A 20,149-nucleotide genomic window follows, 5' to 3' on the forward strand; every position below is an offset into this window, starting at 1 on the left:
AAATTCTATATTAGCTTCATCCAAGAGTACCAACAAGTCAACCACAATATTTAGCTTCATAATAACAAATGTATAAAGAAATAAATAAAAATGACCCAAAGTAGGAATGAAAAGAAATTATTCTACCTAAAAAGACGTAAAACGAGTGCTTTATGTGTTAAATTCTCAACCCATATCACACCCCCAAACTTAAACCGTTGCTTGTCCCCAAGCAACCAAAAGACAAATATAAAGACTCAATATAAACAAAAATGCATGATCAAGGCATTAAGTGCCTTCCCAAAGAGAGTTATAGCATCATGATGTTCATAGCCTTTCATAAATCTAAGATGAGTCACTCAAAACCAAGTTCTTCATGTGAACCATAGGCTAGCATTCCCTTTTCTTCGTTAAGTTCAAACACAATCACCTTTTTATGATCAATAGGGCTTATAGGGTTTTCTCTCATTGGCGTATCTTTTCTCTCAAAGCCTTTTTTCTCTTATATACTCCACATATAATTTTTTTCAATTTCTGGGCACTTTGGCCTTTTTGCTTGGAGTTTGCACATAGTCCCTATGGGACTTTTGTTGTGCCTTTTCATAACATTTTMTAAAACACATAGCCCCTATGGGACTTTTGTTGTGTTTTCAACACCCTTTGTGTGATAAGGAGTCAATTTAGAGCTTTGCTCTTTTGTATTGACTTTGTGTCCTTATGTATACTCCTCCCCTAAACTTAAATGTGACAATGTCCTCATTGGCGTTTTGTGGGGTAAATGGTGTTTAAAGGGTGCAAGTGGCTAATATGAGCATAGAAAAGATGGCCTATCTCATTTCCTAATGGTGATAGTGTGATCAAAGTGTTTTCCCAAAAAGGGTTTTGCTAGTTCTAGTAAAAACAAAGTACCATGATTAAATGACAAGCAATCACTAAAATTATTTGGGCTATGATCTCATGTGTTAACAGCCCTCAACTGAAATGATCATGCATAAAAAACAAGACTACAAAGTATAAAAAACTATTCCCGACTCAAAAAGATAAAATATGAAGCTAAAGTAGGGTGGTAGAACCTGTCCTACTCCGAAGGAGTAGGCTGTGCCCTCCGGGCAGCCGCAGATGCAACCTCTGCCTTCAGTCTCCCGCTCTCCGTCTTGTACCGATTCAACTTTTTCTGCATCCACTTGATCTTATCCACAACCCCGTTCTCCAAGTCTTCTTTCAGTTTTTCAAACCTCTTCTTCATCTTCCTTTCACTTGCCTTCAACCTGTCCGTCAAATCAGCTTGCATGTTCTGTAACCTCTCTACCATCTCAGCCCGTTGTTCTATCAGGTAGTCCATTATACTACCACTTTGTGCCAAAATCTCCTCCATAGTCCTGGTCATACCGGGTAACTCCCTACCTCTCTCACTCCTCTCTTTTAGTCTAGATATAGCCTTCATGTCAATGGTCCACTTCTCCTCACAGTCTTTAATCACTAGGTCATCAGTATATTGGGGAACACCCGCTTGCATAAGCAACTTATAAATTAGGCCCGGGAAAAACAGCTTCCCTTGTCTCCTTTTGGAACAATAAAGTATGGCCTTTTCTATGATTTCCCCCACATTAAGTGTCTTGCCTATTACCACACAATATAACAAAATGATTCTCTCAACCGAAATAGAACTGTCATGAGTAGTCGGGTTGAGAGAGTGTCTAATAAAGTTCATCCATACATTAGCATCGGGTGTTAAGTTTGAAGCCCTATAAGTCCGTACCATGTAGTTACAATGGACGTCCCAACCGGCCCCGGGCTTCCCAAGTTCCCTACCAATTTCCTCAAGCCTGGCTTGTGAAGCCGATTGGGACAACATCTCGAAATTAGTTTCGATCGGGGGTGAAAGGCCTAAAAGCTTGTTAATAGCTTTGGCCGAGATATTCACCTGAACACCCCGGACCTTAATCTTTGTAGTGCTAAACACGCAAGCTTCTGTGTAAAACTCCCTAATCAAAGACAGGTTGAAAGAGTTTTTTACCTCGCATAGTACTTGCAGCCTTGCCTGTTTATCACGTCCCAAATAAAATTGAACTCCTCAATGCTTCTTTTATTGAACCCCTTATCTGGTAATACTTTCTTGTTTTTGAAATTTGCAAACTTCAACTGTGATACTTCAGTACTAAACCCATTAAATGGTTGTTGTGGCCTTGGAATGGGTTTAATTCTTAACATTTTGTGTGTGGTTCTCACCCGAGAAGGACCGGCTGTTTCATCAAGCCTTGCCGTAGCCTTTCGGGGTGACTTTGTAGGCACAAAGGCTGTGTGCCTTAACTGGACAGAAGGTGGAGTGCATCTTGGTCTCTTTTTAAGAGGCTGACCATCCACAGCCTTTGATCTGGTTGCAAAGATTCTTCCCAAAACCTTTCTCTTTCTAGTAGGATTTAGCGTCAAATTCCTTATATCGGCCTCTAAATCAGTCTCAATGTGTGGGGAATCAAAAGCTTCTTCCCCAACATGAGGTTCACCGTGTTCATGCTCAACATGTTCTACCTCAGCAATGTGAGGGATAGAATCGGCCAAAACAGTCGGCTCATGCATTTGTATGCAAGGGTGATCATACCAAGTCAGAAAATACATTCTTGATGGATTCAAAACAGTTGAGGGAGATTGAGGTTGAACAAAGTTTTCATCCTCAGAGGAATCGGATGTAGTCAATCCCTCAACAGGCAAACGAGGAATCGAAACTGTGCTTACCTCGGCACCCGATCTAGGGCTTGCAACTGTCGACGGCGATGACGGTGGTGGAATGGTGGTCTCGACTGTCGTAGGTGGTGGTGATGGAGGAGCGACGATGGTGGGTGGCAGAGGCAATGGTGCACAGTCAGTTAAGGGCGGGGGAGGAGACGGCGGTTGCCTCGCCATTCGTCTAGCACACAGAGGCGAGTCGGCAATCAATGGCATGATTATCCGAGGTCTAGGCAGCGATGGTGATGAGGGAGGAGACGTCGAGGGGCTGTTAGCGACAAGATCGATCATTTCGGTCTCCCCTGTTCGTCATAAAGCGGAGGTACAAACTCGCCGACGGTTACTTCACCGGACCAGTTGAGGTGGGTCACGAACAGCCGAACTCTTCATACGGGCCATTCATGCAATGAGGAGAAGAGAGTGGAGTGCGGTATCAGCCTTAGTGAGAGTGGTTTAAACGAGAGTGGGTTTTGGATGGCAAGTCTTAGTAATGGAAAGGTGATGGTTTGAAGTAGAAATCCGGCGGGTGATGTAAGGATGAGGCAATCGGCGATGGTGATTGTCAAAGGTTGTTATGGGGAAGATGAAAGGTCATATCTCCATTAAATCTCCTTCTAATCACACGCATTTGACGGTTAAGGAAGTGTCAAAATTGGTTATCAAGAGGCTAAACATTTAATGTGATGGATTGGGTTAATGGTGGATGGGGGACAGGTTCTGAGAAAGGAGGCTGACAAAAACTGTTGTGATGCAGTGATGATGTCACTTGTACCTTAACTGACTTCCTTACAAAGATGCTGCCAATCTTCACATGTGAACCTATGAATGCTGTAGCATTGGCAGAACATCAACTTCCCATAATAATCCCTCTGATAATAACCTACACAAGAACAAACTAATAAAACATAACTACTCTAAAACATGAATATAAAGAGGAAAAATATGTACAAACAAACTTGGACTTGAAAAAGTCCAAATACACCTTCATTTCCTAAGGTATGGCCCAATTCTCAGAGCGATGCTCTGGGAATGCTATAGTATCATGAAATACCTTAACTAGTTGCCCATTTACTTAAACAACATGTTGTTCTTCGGGTTAATAAGGTCAACTGCTCCATAAGAGTGGACTTTGTGAATGACAAACGGTCCAGACCACCTAGACTTGAGCTTTCCCGGGAATAGTTTCAACCTAGAGTTAAACAAGAGGACTTTTTGTCCTTCCTTCAACTCCCGGTGTTGGATTCTTTTATCATGCCACTTCTTTGTCTTTTCTTTATAAAGTTTGGCATTCTCATAAGACATTTGTCTTTGTTCCTCCATTTCACAAAGTTGTAACTTTCTTTTCTTTCTGGCTTCATCCCAAGACATATTGAGCTCTTTAATAGCCCAATATGCTTTGTGCTCAAGTTCTAAAGGCAGGTGGCAGGATTTTCCATAGACTAGCTTATATGGAGACATACCTATTGGTGTTTTGAAAGCAGTTCTGTGTGCCCATAAACCATCGTCTAATTTAAATGCCCAGTACTTCCTATTAGGTTTGACCACTTTTTCCAAAATGCTTTTAATTTCCCTATTGGAGAGCTCTGCCAAACCATTGGTTTGTGGGTGATAAGCCGTGGCAATTCTATGGTTAACATTGTATTTTTCAAGGAATCCTTTTAACAAATTGTTCACAAAGTGGGTACCCTCGTCACTAATTAGTGCCCTTGGGGTACCGAACCATGTGAAAATATGTTTTTGGAGGAACTTAACCACAGTTTTTGAGTCATTTGACACACATGCCATGGCTTCCACCCATTTGGATACGTAATCAACAGCCACAAGTATGTATTGGCAATTATTTGATGGAGGGAAAGGACCCATGAAGTCTATTCCCCAAACATCAAATAATTCAACTTCGAGTATCCCATTTAATGGCATTTCATTCCTTTTGGAAATGGAGCCACTTCTTTGACATTCGTTGAACCTTTGTGAAAAATTGTGGAAATCTTTAAAAATGGTTGGCCAATAAAAACCGGACTGTAGAACCTTGGTTGCAGTCCTTTGGCCTCTAAAATGGCCTCCGTATGGTGCATGATGGCAATGTTGCAGGATTGCTGCCACTTCAGATTCAGGTACGCATCTTCTCAATATCTGATCTACACCAAGCCTAAACAAAAACGGGTCATCCCACAAATAAGATTTAGCATCATGAAAGAATTTTTTCAACATGTGGCCTGTGTAATCAGAAGGTTTTATTCCACAGGCCAAGAAATTAGCTAAATCCGCAAACCATGGTGTTTTTGGCTGGTCTATCACGAGGATTCTTTCATCCGAAAAAGTATCACTAATGTCCATTCCTCCTATCTCAGGCTCTTCCGACCTAGACAAATGGTCCGCTACTCCCTTTCTATCAAGTATCACTAAGTCAAATTCTTGCAATAAAAGCACCCATCTTATTAACCTTGGTTTTGCATCTTTCTTTGAGATTAAGTACTTGATGGCTGAGTGATCGGTATGCACAATTACCTTTGTTCCCATCAAATAGGACCTAAATTTCTCAAAAGCAAAAACTATGGCCAATAACTCCTTTTTAGTTGTGGTGTAATTAATTTGTGCCTCATTCAAAATTTTACTTGCGTAATAAATTGAGTGAAACACCTTTTCTTTTCTTTGTCCTAATACAACACCTACCTCCCAATCACTTGTGTCACACATGATCTCGAAAGGTTTGTTCCAATCAGGGGCAACTACAACTGGTGCGGTAACCAAAGCTTTTTTCAAAGTTTTGAATGCATTTTTTCACTCATCCTTAAAATTGAATTTTTGGTCATGTTGCAAGAGTAGACAGAGGGCTTTTGAAATTTTTGAAAAATCTTTCGTAAACCTTCTATAAAATCTGGCATGACCCAAAAAGCTTCTAATTCCCTTAACAGTGGTGGGTTCAGGTAGTTTTTCAATTACTTCAAGTTTTGCTTTATCTACCTCAACCCCTCTTTTTGAAATCAAGTGTCCAAGAACAATTCCCTCTTTGACCATGAAATGACATTTCTCCCAATTGAGGACCAAGTCAGTTTCCTCACACCTTTCCAAGCTCTTTTTCAAATTTTCTAAACATTTGTCAAATTATGAACCATATACAGAAAAATCATCCATAAATATTTCAATGGATTTTTCAAGCATATCCAAAAATATGGACATCATACACCTCTGAAAGGTGGCAGGAGCGTTACAAAGTCCAAATGGCATCCTTCTAAATGCAAAAGTGCCATAAGGACAAGTAAAGGTGGTTTTCTCTTGGTCTTCGGGAGAAATGGCTATTTGATTGTACCCTGAATAACCATCCAAGAAACAATAGAACTCCTTGCCGGCTAACCTATCCAACACTTGGTCAATGAAAGGTAGAGGAAAATGGTCTTTTTGAGTAGCCTTGTTTAGTCTTTTATAGTCCATGCAAATTCTCCAACCGGATACAACTCTAGTGGGGATAAGTTCATTTTTGTCATTTGTGATGACAGTGAACCCTCCCTTTTTTGGAACACACTGGACTGGGCTAACCCAAGAACTACTGGCTATCGAAAAAATAATTCCGGCATCTAACCATTTTAAAATTTCCTTTTTGACTAGCTCTTTCATGACAGGATTCAGCCTTCATTGAGGTTCTATGGACGTGAAATTCTTATCCTCTAAGATGATCTTATGTTGACAAATAGAGGGACTAATGCCCTTAAGGTCAGCAATGGTCCATCCTAAGGCCTTTTTATGTAATTTCAACATATCCACAAGTTTCTTTTCTTGATGCAATTCTAGGGTAGATGAGATAATGACAGGCAATTTGCCTTCTTCTCCTAGAAAAGCATATTTTAGATGGGATGGGAGTTGCTTTAACTCCAAATTAGGTGGTGATTCAATGGACGGGGTAAAGTATTTTTGTTCATTATTTTTTAGCAGCTCAAATGCTGCAACATCAACTGGGACAACATCAGTTTCTAATTCCTCTATTTCCTCAACACTTTCCTCTTCTATTTTCTCATCATACTCTCCTCCAACTTAAGGCTTTTCTGAATTCCCTCTTCCAAACACATCTCCTCTATCTCAAATATTCTTGAACACTTTTTCAAGTAATCAGGGTACTTTAGAGAGTTGAAGACATTAAAGGTGACTTTTTGGTCTTGGAGTCTCATAGTCAACTTTCCTTTTTGGACGTCTATCAAAGTTCTTCCGGTGGCTAGAAATGGTCTTCCTAAAATAATAAGAATGTCCTTATCCGCCTCAAAGTCTAGAATGATAAAGTCTGCCAGAAATATGAACTTGTCAACTTGTACCAAAACATCTTCAATTTTCCTCTTAGGATATGCTATGGACTTGTTGGCCAATTGGAGTGTGTCTGTGGTCGGTCTTGCCTCTCCTATGCCTAAGTTGTTGAAAACAGACAAGGGCATAAGGTTGATACTAGCTCCTAAGTCACATAGGGCTTTCCCTATCTCCTTCCCTCCTATTGAACAAGGAATGGTAAAACTCCCTGGATCTTTGAGTTTAGGGGGTATGCTATTGGTCAAAAGTGCACTACATCATTCGGTTAGGGCTATAGTCTCATATTCAGTCAACTTCTTCTTCTTGCTTGGGATGTCCTTAAGAAACTTGGCATAACTAGGCATTTGTTCCTCAACAAGCGGGATGTTGATGTGTAATTCTTTAAATACATCCAAGAATTTTTTAAAGTGCAGTTCCTCTTTTTGATTCCTCAACCTTTGGGGGTAGGGAACATAAAGAGGGACTGGTTTTATTACATTCTTACTTGGAGGTGCTGAGCAAGATGGGTCCTGAATGCGTTGGGTCTTAGTGGTGCCCTTTGGAGGTTCAAATGAAATTTTAGCATCAAGCTTAGGGGTCTCTAAAACCTCAATTTCTTTTGACGTCTTTAAGGCATCCTCAGGAAAGAGTAATGGAAAGTTTGATCTAGAGGGGACAGAAGTGGTGGTCTCCAATGCCTTTTTCTTTAAGGGTAGGACCGGTCTTTCTTTGGCAGGAACCAATGCTGTAGCATCAGCTTCTGTCAAAATTGGTGCACTATCTTTGGGCACTTTTTCTTTCAACTCCTTCCCACTCCTAAGGGTCACTACTTTCACATGTTCCTTACCTAGGTATCTAGGGACCTCTGTATTACAAGGCAAGGTAACAAGGGATCGATTGTTCTGGTTAAGCGCAAGTTGACTGACTTGAGTCTCTAAATTCCTGGTAGCCGCACTTTGTTGATTTATTAAAGCTTGGTTTTGTGCTTGTGCATGTGCAAAAAGTCCTTTAATCATTGCTTCCAAAGAAGATGATTCTGTCTGTGGAGGAGGTTTGTTCTGAAAAGGTGGTTGTGAATTTTGAAAACTTTGTTGGTGATTCTGAGAGTTAGAACTGTTTCCATGATGTTGTTGGAAATTAGAAGTTCCTTGTTGTTTATGGACTGGTGGGTTTAAACTGGGACTGTTCCGAGAAAAGTTCAGATGTTGCCTCCAACTAGCATTGTTTGTGTTGGAATAGGGATTAGCTCGGTTATGAACATAGTTTACTGATTCAGGATTGTGAGGACAGTGTTCATACGAGTGTTCCCCGCCATAGCACACACATTGCACAGATAGGACTGTTGGGACAGGTGTATTAGCAGCTTGTTGTCCTCCCTGACCGGAAGTTAAAATCTTCAACATGTTGGTCATGGAGGTAAGCTAAGCTGTTAATGCAGTATATGCATCTACATCAAGTATCCTGGCAGTCTTTTTCTGTGACTGAGCACGTGGGTCGGCCCAATGCCCATTGTTGGCTGATATTTTTTTCTAGGATTTCATATCCTTCATTATAGGTCATAGCTGTAAAGGCTCCGCCCACAGTCGCATCGAGCATTTGTTTTGCCATGGGATTTAACCCATTGTAAAACGTCTCGAGTTGAATACAGTACAAAATGCCATGGTGTGGCCATTTCCTCAACAGCTCTTTGAACCTTTTCCACACGTCAGGAACAGCCTCATCGTCCATTTGTTTGAAAAGACAGATCTTATTTCTGGACTTAGTGTTCCTTGTTGGTGGGAAATATTTTCGCAAAAAAAAAATTCCGCCATGTTACTCCACGACGGCACAGAACCCGGAGTTAACGAATTAAACCATGTTTTTGCCCAATCCCTCAATGAAAATGGAAATAAAGTGAGTCTTAGAGCATCATTTGACACTCCCGGGATCAGGAAGGCATCAGTGATTTCCATAAAAGATTTTAAGTGCGAATGTGGGTCCTCCGAAGGTAATCCGACAAATTGGCCATTTGTTTGCAACATGTGAAATATTATTGGTTTTAGTTCGAAATGGAGAGCGGTCATATGTGGTCTAACTATCCCGGAATTTAATTGCTCAAAATTCGGAATAACATAATCCATGATCCTCCCATTTTTGGAATTTGCCAAATTAATGATGTTCGGAGTTTGTGCTCTTTGGTGTTCATTAGGTTCCAATTTTGTGTCCAAATTATTATCATTACCATTATGAGGGTATCCTTGTTGAAAGTTCGGGAATGGTGGAATTGGTTCAAAACCCGACGGTTGGTTTTCCAAATGCGGTATTTCCGGAAAAATTGGGGGAGGTAACGCCATGTTTGGAGGGAGTAGAGCAAAAAAATGCTCTTTGAGCCCTCCTTCTATGGTGAAACGTTCTCTCAATATCGGGATCAAATTCGAAAAATTCCCCGTGTTGTGACCGTGGCATACACCACTTTTAAAAATGATTCCGATGGTACTAGAAAAATCAAATCTTTTAATTTACTCAAAATAAAACTTTAGCGAAGCAATCCCCGGCAACGACGCCAAAAACTTGGTCGGTTATTATTTCACACCTTTAGACTTAATGAAATTGGGCCACAAAGCAAGTATACAATACGGCCCAACGTCGTCTTTCCAAGTAATAAAGTGGTACAAGTACCAGATTATCGTCCRYAGAGATTGTAGCCAAAGTTAAATTAGAGTCCAATGAAAGAGATGATTTCAGATGACGATTTTGAAGACTTTTATTTGATTGTAAGGTGAATTAAAACAGAATACAGAATATATAAAAGAAACAAGGGTGTAAGACTTAAGGTGAGACCCAAACACAAATTCTAGCAGCCAATGTTATAGGAATGCTACAGCAAGCAGTGTTTCGAAACTAAGTTCCACCATCTATTTTGAAGGCATTCCTCTCNCAAACACAAATTCTAGCAGCCAATGTTATAGGAATGCTACAGCAAGCAGTGTTTCGAAACTAAGTTCCACCATCTATTTTGAAGGCATTCCTCTCAGACTTCACCATTGCACTATCTTATAGCTTTCCACCCATATCTCTATGCGGTGTCCGGACCAGGGATAGTGACACGATGGTGTTTTCAAAATATATGGATAAACAAAACTCTTTGTTAAAAATCACTCTCTCGAGTCGATTCCCATATCATTCGAGTTGGCATGTTCTTGATAGTTCGTCTCTAAATCTATCACACTTTGACACTTTTGAAGAGTGACCAACCCGTCGGGAGTTAAGTTTGAAAAACATAAATGACAAGTCTCCTTGTCGGCAACTTTCTCAAGTCTACCTCTTATGTCATCCAAGTTGACGTGCTTATTAATGGCTTATCTCTAAGTCCATCGCACTTTAACACTTTCAAGTGATCAACCCGTCAAGAACTGTGCTTGGTTTTATAAAAACTCGAATGAAGCAATGGAACGTCGTTTACGAAAACACTTAGCTACTTTCGTTCGGTTTGAAAATCTCACCTTTTCGTCTCACACCCAAGCTATAAAAACTTAGCTACTCATAACGGAAAGTAAAAAATAAATTACGTAAAATAAAGAAATAAACATAAATTGCGTAAAGTAAATAACGAGAAAATAAATGACGGAAATGTAAATGACGAGAAAATAAATGACGAGAATGTAAATTGCGAGAATGTAAATTGTGGAAATTAAATAACATAAAGTAAATGACAATAATCGTAAAGGAACGTAAAATAAAGAACGGAAAATAAAAGACAATAAGATTAATGAAGAACAAGATGGAGAACTTAAAAGATTAATAAAAACCACCCTTGGAGAGGGTTTATAATACTAGCTAATGTTTTTGATGGAGGAAATGGATACAATGGATGGAAGATGGATTAATGGATGGAAGACGAAGGCACCCCAAGCCTTCCTTTTATACACAAAAGGGGTCACCAAAAGACAAAAATAAAAGACTTGGAGGCTAAGCTTCCAAAAGCTAGTTACATAATAACAAAAGAGTAACTAAAAGGTACAATAGCCTAACCAAAGTCTAACATCATATTTTAACTAAAACTCAGCTTTTACAACTGTCTTCCACTAGTCAAAAAGTCAGCGTCTTAACCATTAAACCCTCCAAAAAACTGCACATGAATCAGATCGATGCTGCACCAATGCTGTAGCATCCTGTTGTTTTCACAAAAATTCTATATTAGCTTCATCCAAGAGTACCAACAAGTCAACCACAATATTTAGCTTCATAATAACAAATGTATAAAGAAATAAATAAAANAAATTCTATATTAGCTTCATCCAAGAGTACCAACAAGTCAACCACAATATTTAGCTTCATAATAACAAATGTATAAAGAAATAAATAAAAATGACTCAAAGTATGAATGAAAAGAAATTATTCTACCTAAAAAGACGTAAAACGAGTGCTTTATGTGTTAAATTATCAACACATATCAATCATCCTTGTCAGTTATAGTGTACATGGGTCGAACCTTGCGGTTACACCTCATGCAACCCATGTAAAACCAAGGGACATCCTTCCTAAATGCTTTCACCGTTCCTAATACAATTAGTGATTTCGCCTATATGAAGTACGCTATGTTACACTAAAATGAAAATACTAAATGTAAAGACACAATTTAAAAAAATCAGTACCTCAACAGTCTCGCTGATTTCAACAATGTTTGCTCTACTGGTTCTGTCTAAAAATCTTCACGATATGAATTAGACAATCCAATGAGCATTGAAATCTGTTGTGACGATTTAGATTTGCCACTTTCCCGAATCAAACGATTGAATTGGAGTATTAGTACACAACAATGTATATTAGGGAAATATAAGATATATAACATAAATAAATAATAAATAAAAATTGCGGACCTTTTCTTAAATTCCTTGATTTCATCAATGTGCGAATTTATGAACAACCTCGTACCATTGAATGAGTTCGAAAGAAATGGTCTTTCTGAAACAATCAAATGAAGCAAGTTAACACAACATTGCTTGAAAGAAAAATATATATTTTATGAATCAGACAAACCTCTGTAAATTTTGACCATTGCAAACTGAATAACAAGAATAACAATCCCCTTGTCCTTGTTAGTAGAAACATAATCATTCAATTCATGAGCGAATGCATCCCACAATGTCACTTGCATTTTAATCCCCCTAAATAAATTGTAAGAAAAGAATTATATAGTTTTTGAAGAACACTGCTAGTGAATTAAAGTAAAACACTTGCTCCAAATCCTGCATCTCAACCTGCATTCGTCTTTTGGCTTTTCCATTGTTATTTGGAAGAGTCACCATTGTCTCACAAGCAATAACTTCACCAATTACATCTATGAAATCATCAAAAAGTTAACATAACAACATCTAACTTCAATGACACTACAATATATTATTTATTTAAACAATAAAATCAATGTAAAATGATTTAATTCACTCACCAACTGCTGCAAGTTCTGGGATACTTTTGGATATAAGATTTGTAAATTTCACAAATGAGAAACCAAAAATGGAACCCTTAAAATCCTGGGAATTCGACACAGAAGTCTTATAATACAAACTTAACTTGTTTGTATTATCAATTAACTTATACTTCGTTGCAAGTCGAGCAATTGTAGGATTCTTAATGAAAACTGCAGCTCCTTCCTGAAGTAAGTTCCTAAATTTAGGAACCCATTTTTGTAGAACATTAGCTTTTATTTTAGTGCCCAAATAACATAAAAATGAAAAATCAATGAGTATTGATGATGTGAAGATCTTAGACAGTTTAGAAAATTATTCAATATCATGTTGACAATACTAAAGCTTGAAATATAAGAATTTACCTGTTCATCCATTAATATCATTTCAATGGAATATATTTCATCCGGGTTTTTAAACACCGGTTGCTTCCACAGTCTAACAATTTGGACCTTGACAGTGAAATCATCCTTCTGTATGTCAAGATCTTCAAGGAATGTAATATTGTTAACATCCATTAATCTGTAGAAGGAAAAACATGTATTAATTAATGAAAATTTTGATGTAGGTTAACCAAAAGAAGTTATCATACCTCACAGAAGAAAAGCAATTGGTTTTGATTGTTCTGGTTTGAAGTTGAGAAAAGTTGTCAATTTGAGTAGTGAGGAGTACGGAAATTAAATCACAATTTAAACCCACATCCCACGATTAAAAATCCCCGATTTTATGGGAATTATAACCGACAATAACTAAAATTTTGAATTTATGAATTTATGAAAATTCTGAAGTTGTGTATTCTGTCCACGTCCAAGTATGAACATTGTCTACCAGATTTACGGCTTCAGTTATGAATTCAGACGTGCGGAAGTAACTATGTACATTTCAGTCATGAACATTTTAATATGGACTTTAACATTTTTAGTGACTTTCTTAAGGCCTAATTTTCAAAATATTGATTTTCACATGATGAAGGGTAGTTTATAAGATTTATATAGATATTGAAGTCTGATCTGAAGAGAAAGTTTTCCCCCAAACAAGACATAGTAATAAGGATTGCAAATATGGAACAATTTTTTATACGTTCAAATCTGTAGGCTGAGGAAGTCTTCCCACGCCGTCTGTTGTGACTACAGATTTCTACATTTGAGGTTGGTTCCAGATGTAAGATGGTGGTTATAAGTGCGGAAGCACGAAACTGACTCTGTACATTCCAGACTTGAACATTTTGATATGGAGTTTAACAACTTCATGGCTTTCCTAAGTGTTAATTTACAAATATTGACTGTCTCATAACAATAGATAGTGTGTATAAGGTCTATACAGATATGGAAGTATCGGTTGTGGGAAAATTTGTTATCCTACCGGGTCTTCGTAGATCAGATGTACTAAGTGTGAATATGCAAGGATCAGAGTTCCAGGTCTGGGCACATTCAAGCCTATTATTCTGAAATGGAATTCAGAGTTAGTCAGAAACTCTTGGCGTTCAAGACTTACAACATATTCCTTCCTCTAAAATGCAGGTAAGACGGTTGTCAACCACGTGTTCGTATATGATACGACCAACCATTAACTTACATCGTAATGGTAATTAAACATTTTTTTAAAATACGACGGTTTAAATCTATCATGCTTAATGAGTCCAATAAGTACTCTACACTTCCACGTGTCACTCTATAAACAAACTTTCGAGTTCTTTATTCAAATGTAAAACCAAATATTTACTCCCTATATGAAGAAGGGGAGCCTCAACGTAGCACATCAAAGGATAGAGCTCTTTCTCAACACTTAAGTGCAGAGCTATGTGTTGCTCATGCAAATAAGTTTAATGTTAAATCCAAAACAAATAATAATGAAAGTGTATAGCATACTACATTGACCAATTAACATATCATTGTACAAACCAAAATCCAATCACAAAAACAATACCAAATACGAGAGACAATGTAGTTGTACACCAGAACCACGAATATTACTTCTGAAGTCGAGGGATTTTTAACGCTTTTGTAGCCGATCCTTTTTCTTAAATTAGGAAAAAGGAAGAAAAACATAAGAAGTTCTCGATACTCTAACAGAACTTAAAAAGAAGGCAGGTTCTTATGTGAATTAAAAACATAAGTCTAATTGAAGGCAGAGGTTAAAAATAACCTTTGTTTTACATTAACTTTTCAGAGAGTACAATACGAGTGAAACGAAAGTACAATGCATGAAAGTTAAAAAAAATGCTAGGACAAGAAGGTCTATATGTTTTCAAGTCTGATGAACCTCTTAAGAAGTTCTCGACACTCCAACAGATTACAGATTGATCTTAGAATAATTCTGGCTCCTTCTCTTGCTCGAGGGGTGGTATCTTTGCTTCATGTAAGATGATCTCTACGATAATTGACATAGAAGACAACCTTTGTACATAATAGACTTAGCTCTTAAGTAAGAGCCCTGTCTCTCCTCGTGCTACGCAGAACCTCTGATCCTAGTTATGTGCTTCATACAGAACTACGCAGACTATCTGCATGTACCACGGAGCGCACCTGAAGTTGCTTCGATACTCAATGCAGACCTGTATACAGGCTCTGCATGTTCCATGCAGAGTCTCTGTGTAAGTAAGTTTCCTACAGATTTGCAACTCTGCATACAAGGCTTCTAATCTTCCAAGTAGGTTGAAGAACAACCCTGCATACTATAGAGCTCTATATAGTGAGTCTGAATATCTGCATGCAGTATACAGAGGTCGTGTAATAAATCAATGAAGGACTACAAGGATTCAGATTAATGCCCATCTGATCATGTACAACCTGTTATTCATCTGCCCAGAACCTCTTCGTCCAAAAATAGTTAAATACTTACGAGCAGATATAATTTTCATGAACATGAAAATCAAGCATTACAAAATTATGTAATGCAAATGAGTTTAATATCAAATACAACACAAATAATAACGAAAACGTGTATCATATCATAAGCACGAATGCAAAAATCATTGTCTAAACTAAAATTCAACCACCAACACAATAGCAAATACGAGTTTTAATGTAATTGTTCATCAAAAGCAACAATATTACTTTTCAACTTTAGGAATCTTTAATGTTTTTATAGCCGATCCTTTTCCTTCCTGATCGGCATCAGACCAACATTCAAAAAGCCGCTTTCCATCAACTTCTTTCCCAAGCCTTCTGTCATACAACTTCTCTTCTGATTCTAAATTGTTATCTGGAAGAGTCACCATTGTCTCACAAGCAATAACTTCACCAATTATATCTATGTAATCATCAAAAAGTTAACATAACAACATCTAACTTCAATGAGAGTACAATATATAATTTATTTAAACATTACAATCAATGTAAAAGGATTTAATTCACTCACCAACTGCTGTATGTTCTAGGATACTTTTGCATATAAGATTTGCAAATTTCACAATTGATAAACCAAAAATGGAACCCTTAAAATCCCGGCAATCTGATACAGAAGACTTGTAATACAAATTTAACTTGTTTTTATTATCGATTAACTTGTACTTCGTTGCATGTCGAGCAACTTTAAGATTCTTAATGAAAACTGCAGCCCCTTCCTGAAGTAAGTTACTGAACTTAGGAACCCTTTTTTGTAGGACATTTGCTTGTATTTTAGTGCCCTAAAAACATAAAAATGAAAAACCAATGAGTAGTGATGATGTGAAGATCTTAGACAGTTTAGAAAATTATTCAATATCATGCTGACAATACTAAAGCTTGAAAAAGATATAAGAATTTACCTGTTCATCCATTAATATCATTTCAATGGAATATATTTCATCCGGNGTGAGGCATCACTATAGACTACAAAATTCTCACTACCTTCAGGTAGGGCAAGAATTGGTGCATGCGTCAAACAATATTTCAGAGTCTGAAATGCCTTCTCCTAGTCTTCGGTCCACACAAACTTTACATCTTTACAGGTAAGGGAAGTGAGAGGGACATCAATCTTAGAGAAATCCCGAATAAAACATCGATAATATCCTGCTAGACCGAGAAAACTCCGAATCTCTGAAGCATTTTTGGGTTGTTCCCATTTCTGAACTGCTTCAATCTTAGCAGGATCCACGGAGATACCACTATTGGACACGGTATGTCCCAAGAATTGTATCTGACGTAGCCAGAATTCACATTTCGAAAATTTTGCATAGAGCCGCTCTCTTCTCAATAATTCCAACATCTGTCGAAGATGTGTTGCGTGCTCAGCCTCCGATTTCGAGTACACAAGGATGTCATCAATGAATACAATGACGGACTTATCAAGCATAGGATGACATACTCGATTCATTAAATCCATAAACGCAGCTGGGGCATTCGTGAGACCAAAAGGCATCACCAGAAATTCATAATGCCCATATCTCGTACGRAAAGCAGTCTTAGGTACATCCTCCTCTCGTACCTTTAGCTGGTGATAACCTGATCTGAGATCAATCTTGGAGAAGAACCTTRCACCTTGAAKTTGATCAAACAAATCATCAATACGAGGTAACGGGTACTTATTCTTAATCGTTACCTTATTCAACTCACGATAATCAATGCACATCCGGAAAGATCTGTCTTTCTTCTTGACAAACAACACCGGAGCACACCATGGTGAAGTGCTCGGTCGTATTAAATCTTTATCCAATAGCTCTTGTAGTTGCTTCATCATTTCTTTCATCTCTGGGGGTGCGAGACGATRAGGAGTYTTCGCTATCGGTGCTGCACCCGGTATCAAATCGATTCTAAACTCCACTTGCCTGTCTGGTGGCAATCCAGGCAAGTCTTCTGGAAACACATCCGGTATTCACGTACTATTGGTACATTGTCCANTCAATATCATGCTGACAATACTAAAGCTTGAAAAAGATATAAGAATTTACCTGTTCATCCATTAATATCATTTCAATGGAATATATTTCATCCGGAGTTTTAAACATCGGTTGCTTCCACAGTTTAACAATTCGGACCTTCACAGTGAAATCATCCTTCTGTATTTCAAGATATTCAATGAATGTAACATTGTTATTAGCCATTAGTCTGTAGAAGGAAAAACATGTATTAATTAATGAAGCCTTTTCTCCTAAGGCGCCTTCAATGCCTTGTGAAAATGTAGGCCTTGAAGGACTTCCATCATGTCCTTGATAGCCCTCAAGTGAGGAACTATCTCCAGATGTTGCGACAACTTCTTCTTCTTCCTCGGCTTCAGAGGCTGGGTAAGAGAAGTAAGTGTGTTTCCCCTTCGCTAGAACAAGTATCGAAGGGGTTTGTGGTGCACGAAAGGGAGATCGCTCTGAGCGATCTTGGGGTTCATCAACGGCAGAAGCAACACATGCTTCTGGGTGTGTAGGTGGTACTATCGAGCCATGAGGCGATGTGGCTCTTATGTCTTCATCGCCTCTCTGTTAGGAGAGGGGCGATGGAAATTGAGGTTCCTCAGGTAAATCATCTCCAGAGGCCCGAAGAATGGCCTCTGGATGGCTGGCTGGTTGTGGGATTGGACTGGGTGGTCCTTGTTCGATACCCCTTTGGCCTTGATTGCCAGGGTAGATGTGGTGGTTGCCCTTTGGGAAGAGGGAGGGGGATTTGTTTGAGTAGGGCCGGGGGATGCACGAGGAGTGTCATCATCATCATCATCATCCAATGAAGATGCCTCCTGTGCTCCCTCGCTTGTTTTTGGGGATGGCTCTATTCGCTCTGGGGTAGCTGCCCTTGGTTCATAGGACAGCAGAAAGCATTTGTAGGTTTGTTGGATATCCGATGTCTCAGGTATGACAATGAGCATTGCTCTGGAGACTGGTCTGTTGATGGTATATCCTTCCTTCGAAAGAGTGGGTCGATGGCCATGCATTTTGAAGACGGGGGTGAATGGTTCTTTGGCCGGGAGGTCATGTTTCCTCATCGCATCCCCTATGAAGAGAGCTAGGAAACGAGGAAACAGAACAGAGGTTAAGGGCTTGCCGATTTCCTGGGGCTTGCATTTCTTGACTACTGCCGTGTGGATCTCATTGTATATGAGAAAAGCGAGTCGAGAGGGATGTTGAAGAAGAGTCCGTGCATGATTGTCATGATGTTGATGTTGCCCTGGTCCATCGACCCTAGTTTGTAGGTGAGGGCCCTGTTCAATATGGAAAAGAACATATTCCACATTGGCGGTAAACACTGCCTTTTGAAGTCGGAGGCGTTGCGTAAGTCACGATTGTAACCTAGCATTTGGATGAACCGGAGGATGTCGGAGGTGGTGGGTGGCTCGGCATATTGCTCAATGCTGAGTTCTCGACGGGTGGGAATGCACAGAACTCGAGATACTTTTGCCCGCGAGATCTTGAGCGAGCAAATCATGTCGTTTGGGGTGTCAATGTCCCCCATTATTCCATGGCTCTCAGGGTCGAATTCGCAGGTCTGCTAGTACTGTTAGACGTACTTTAGTGGTATGCCATTGTCAGTGAGGGTCAGTGCTGGTAGAAGGATACAGTTTTTAAAAAATTCGATCATGACGACAAACCTGTCGTCGAACAGGGTGTTTCACAGTTCAATGGCATGGTTGTTGGGCTTCATTGGGAGGAAGACGATTGCGCGGCTGTCGGTGCCGGTGGATTGAACGTGGCTGTCGTTGTTGTTGGACTCGTGTGATGCGGAGGAAGCCATTGCGTAGGAAGTTGCAGGTAAGTTCGTTCGTCAGAGTCTGTTTGCAGGTTTTAGGGAGCGTAAAGAGTAAATGGAGGGTAAAGAAGGGTATTTATAGGTGGGGAGGAGGTGGGGGGTGGGGAATAGGAAAAGGTTTTCTTGATTATTATATTGAAATAATCATGAAAATGGGAGTCGGTTAGGTAAAAGGTTATTTGATTTGGAGATCGTGAGCCGTCTTGATTGTACGTGCCATTAATGTTGGAGGACACGTGACAAGGCGGGGTTAGGGAAGGGAAATTTGAAACGGTTCATAGGGAACAGGCTGTATATGGTGTCAGGCACGTGTGAGGATGACGTATGTATTATTTGAAATAAGAATTTATTCCAAATAATATCTCGTTAAAGATTAATCCAAAAACAATTGAAATTTTAAAATTCCATCTAATTGTAAGATTAATACAAATTACGAAGTTTTGGTCTTCGAAAAACCCATGTTGTATAGTTTTTAGTCACAAAAGCTGCAATTTTGTGTAATATTTAGAAAGTTTTTCAATTTTCATGGGTTTATGGATGAAAGTGATTTTGTCATTGAACCATAGGAGGTCTGGTTGCACATAACCCTTTTGATGGGGAACCAAAGGTATAACATCAGTTACGCTCTTTGAATAAAAGAAACTATTTATCCAAATATATTTTCCATAAAACAATTTCCAAGTAAATACGGGATATATGTTATAAATTTCCACCAAAAGACAAAATAACATAGTCTGCAATAGACGATTCTCAATATTATAAGTCGGATCCATAAAATACAAATATGTCTACTCAAAAGTATTGTATACCTAGATCCAACTCACAACGATACTCGTACAGCAGATCTAGACCGTCTAGTCCTTCACCTGGGCAGCTAACGACTTTCCTGAAAAGAAAGCTCATTCTGAAGGATTAAGCCACAAGGCTTAGTGAGATTATACCAAAGCTTATATTTATATATATTATAAATACAAAGCAAATCATAAACGAAGCAGAACAAAAGAGTCGTTTAATTAAGAATTTGATAAAAAAAATAATCTGATAAAATTATCCAAAACACTGTGCAACCAGAGGGTC

At 38.8% G+C, this 20,149-nt stretch overlaps 1 protein-coding gene and 1 non-coding gene across 2 annotated transcripts; one reads left to right on the forward strand and one right to left on the reverse strand.

Annotated features, from left to right (window-relative positions):
• The first annotated feature begins 8,629 nt into the window (after positions 1-8,629).
• LOC112511904 lies at positions 8,630-8,736 on the forward strand. The gene has a single exon (XR_003069157.1). It is a non-coding gene; the product is annotated as a small nucleolar RNA R71 (small nucleolar RNA).
• A 2,671-nt stretch (positions 8,737-11,407) lies between these two features.
• On the reverse strand, positions 11,408-16,182 carry LOC112510808. Its single transcript, XM_025116156.1, has 10 exons — positions 16,171-16,182; positions 15,783-16,050; positions 15,479-15,674; positions 12,788-12,944; positions 12,404-12,608; positions 12,190-12,295; positions 11,995-12,122; positions 11,835-11,919; positions 11,610-11,664; positions 11,408-11,536 (listed from the first exon to the last, which is right to left on the reverse strand). Exons 1-10 carry the CDS (start codon positions 16,180-16,182, stop codon positions 11,408-11,410), a joined length of 1,341 nt encoding a protein of 446 aa, XP_024971924.1.
• Positions 16,183-20,149: the final 3,967 nt, after the last annotated feature.

The sequence above is a fragment of the Cynara cardunculus genome (assembly GCF_001531365.2).
Source record: "Cynara cardunculus var. scolymus isolate 2C chromosome LG 4, CcrdV1, whole genome shotgun sequence".
Lineage (NCBI taxonomy): Eukaryota > Viridiplantae > Streptophyta > Magnoliopsida > Asterales > Asteraceae > Cynara > Cynara cardunculus.

Coding starts and splice junctions, on each gene's coding strand:
- LOC112510808 (XM_025116156.1), bottom strand. Junction 15,675..15,782: donor CCTAGAACATACAGCAGTTG/GTGAGTGAATTA, acceptor ATGATTACATAG/ATATAATTGGTGAAGTTATT. Junction 12,296..12,403: donor CCCAGAACTTGCAGCAGTTG/GTGAGTGAATTA, acceptor ATGATTTCATAG/ATGTAATTGGTGAAGTTATT.